The sequence below is a fragment of the Oryzias melastigma genome, linkage group LG5, assembly GCF_002922805.2.
Source record: "Oryzias melastigma strain HK-1 linkage group LG5, ASM292280v2, whole genome shotgun sequence".
NCBI classification, from domain to species: Eukaryota; Metazoa; Chordata; class Actinopteri; order Beloniformes; family Adrianichthyidae; genus Oryzias; species Oryzias melastigma.
Window position 1 is genome coordinate 3650642 of NC_050516.1, and position 3076 is coordinate 3653717.

General features: G+C 32.0%; 1 protein-coding gene across 1 annotated transcript in view; it reads left to right on the top strand.

Annotated features, from left to right (window-relative positions):
- Nucleotides 1-2389: 2389 nt before the first annotated feature.
- The window catches only part of acot8 (acyl-CoA thioesterase 8), a 5100-nt gene continuing 4413 nt past the window's right edge, over nucleotides 2390-3076 (top strand). Inside the window, exon 1 of the mRNA XM_024269059.2 lies at nucleotides 2390-2651. Within this exon, the coding sequence (XP_024124827.1) occupies nucleotides 2470-2651 (182 nt within the window). The 5' untranslated portion in view covers nucleotides 2390-2469. The remainder of the gene's footprint in view (nucleotides 2652-3076) is intronic.

Genomic DNA, 3076 nt, shown 5'->3' on the forward strand with positions numbered 1-3076 from the left:
GTCCGCACTGTAGCAAAGCAGGAAGCATAGGAAAAAAGTCAAAAAGTATAAAGCCTAAGTCTTGAAATTATGAGAAAAACATTCAAAATATAAGAAAGTAAAGTTCTAAAATATAAGAATGAAGTCTAAAATAGAGAGAAACAAGTCACAATTTTATGAGAGTAAAGTGAAAATGTTTCAGCAATAAGTTATGAGAAGAAACTCAAATATTTTACATGAAAGAATGTATGAAACGACATGGAAAAAAGTTAGAATTATGAGAAAAAAGTTGTAAATTTATTAGAACAAAGCAAAAATGTATGATTATAAAGAAAAAAATGATGAGAAAAATGTCAATATTTACAAGTAATTATGTAAATTCAAGTTAAAAAGGTAACATTTTATGAGCAAAGATGCAAAATATAAGAAAAAAGTTAAAAAAAAATATGACAATATAGACATATAATGAGAAAAAGGCTAATTTTATTAAATAAATCATGAGAGAATTATGTAAAAAAAGTCAAAATCTTCTGAGCAAAGAACATCAATTTTTAGAATAAAACACAATGTAACAGAATAAAGTAAAGTAAAATATGAGGCAAAAGTAAAACATTTTACAAGTAAATTAATAAAATAATGAGAAAAAAAAATAAAAGATTGGAAAATAATCATAATATTAAAATTAAGAGAGTAAAGTCAAAACATAAAAAAGTTATGAAATTATGAGAAATTTCTCAAAGTTTTGTGAGAACAAAGTCAAAATAAAATGGTCATAAAGTCAGAAATTTATGAGAAAAAGTTAAAAGTCCCAAAATTATAAGAAAAATGGTCTAAAATAAAGTTGTAAAATTGTAAAAAATAAAGTAAAAATGTTACAGTCATAAAATCATAAATTATTGAGAAAAAAATAAAATATTTGTCAAGAAGGAAGACATAAAATTGTTAGGAAAAAATTAATATCTTACAAAAATAATATAGTAAATTATGACAAAAAGTCTAAATAAAAAAAAGGAATAAAGTCACGTTTTTTCTGGGATAAAAACAAGAATATTTAAGGGAAAAAGTCAAGATTTCATGAGAAGAAAGTCAATAAATTAGAATAAAGAATAGAATAAAGAATAAAGTTTCATTAAAGGTTTTAATTAGAATACAAACAAGAAAATATGAGATTAAAAGAAGCAACATTTTATGAGAATAAAGCCATGAAATTAGAAAAAGTCAGATGTTTTCATGAAAAGAGCCACACTTGGAAAAAGTCAAGTATTTATGAGAATAAAGTCATAAAAATGTGAAAAAAAAGTTCAAAATCCTTCAGTTTTGTCTATGTATCTCAGTTCTGCTACATCACTAAAAGTTGTTCTTTGTCTGTGTTTTCCACTTATTTGATCTTCCTTCAACTCACTGTCATGCTGCACAAATCCTCCCACAGATCCACTCATCACTTTCCACCTCAAGCTCAAGCCTCTTGAACTAGATTGCTTTTCCTCTGTAGAGTCTGCATCTACTCTGCACTCTCAGTTCTTTGGTTTTTTGCTTGCATCTGCTCCCTGACCTGTCCGTCCATCACCTTGTAATCCCTCCTTCACGGATCTGATCCATAGAAAAGATTCACACTGAGAGGAAGTAGTAACGGTCATCTGCTCTGGTTGAAGATCAGCTTGTGATTGTCTCACATTGACGATAAAGACATAAAAAACTGCTCTGCGCATTCAACGATCTCCTGAATCCTCTTTTTTTAACTCTTCCGACTATATTTCTTGGTGCTTTCATAGCTTCTTTATAGCTTCCCCTTTTATTTGTAGCCAAAAAATGTAAAAATAAAAAAACAAGCAGCACTCAAGCTAATGTGATATTTCTTAATGCAGAAAAGCACGTTTTTTTAATGTCAATCAAATCAAACTTTATTTATAAAGCCCTTTTCATATATGTAACACATATTTTCAACTTAAAAACTGAGAGGAAAATCAAAAACCCTCTGCTCCATCTTTTTAAGATTTCCTCACATGTTTTTCTTTGTATTTCTGCACTGATGACATCCAACTCTACATACATCTTTCACCAGAACATGTGTGACAGCGTGATCACACTTAACTTCCTGTTTCAGGGTGTGTTTAGACTGGAAAAATCTGTTGGTCTGGACACAAGTAGGCTTAAATTGATCCGGATCGAGTTTTGATCCTGATCTGAATTCAGACTGTCGTCAACCTGACATTTGTTTTGAACCAAAACTTGTAAACAAAACCAGACATCAAGGGGTTAAGTGGCTGCCTACATGGGGTTGTCTAAATAAGGCTTGATTCCCTTTCCTATCTTTACATTTTTTCTGTAATTTGCCCAAATACTTTTTGATATGTAAATAAAAAAAACAGCTCGATGAAAAATTGAAATAAATAGGCATGTGGTTCACAAAGTGTAATATCCAAAGTCGCCTGAAGGTGGAAGCAGTGCGAACGTCGGTCCGTTCGGAAGTCAGAGAAGAAGAAAGTCACCATGACTGACAGTAAAGTAGAGGAAAATCCTCCCAAATCGGTAGATATTTCAGCTGCAGATGCTCCTAAACTGTCTGAAAATGACGGCGCAGACGGAGCTGAGTCTGGGTTCACGCAGGACCTGAAGAGCGTTCTTGTTACCAGCGTTTTAAACCTGGAGGAGCTGGACGTGGACCTGTACAGGTAAACGACCGAGACACTTCACTGTTCCTGAAAAGGGACGCGCAGTTCAGGAACGTCACGGAAAACTCAGTTATAAAGACACAAACGCATCTGACGTTCAGACAGGAGGCTAAACGAACGAAGTGTTTGCTCTTTCAAATAAGTCACGTTCAAAATATTTAGACAAAAAAAGAAACACTGCGTTTATTAATTCATTGCACCTGTCATGAACTTAAATCCCCTTTTTAGACATTTTTGAGGCTGAATCTGAGTATTTCTTCCCTGTTTAGCTAGCTTTAATTCTACTTTTATTCGCTGAATAACATGATTAAAACTCCTTTATGTTGTCGTTATAAAATAGCTGCTTTGTTATGTTAAGTATGTCAAAGTTCTCCACTTCAAAAATTAACAACTTGTGTTAAAATCACTCATGTTTTAGCGTGATA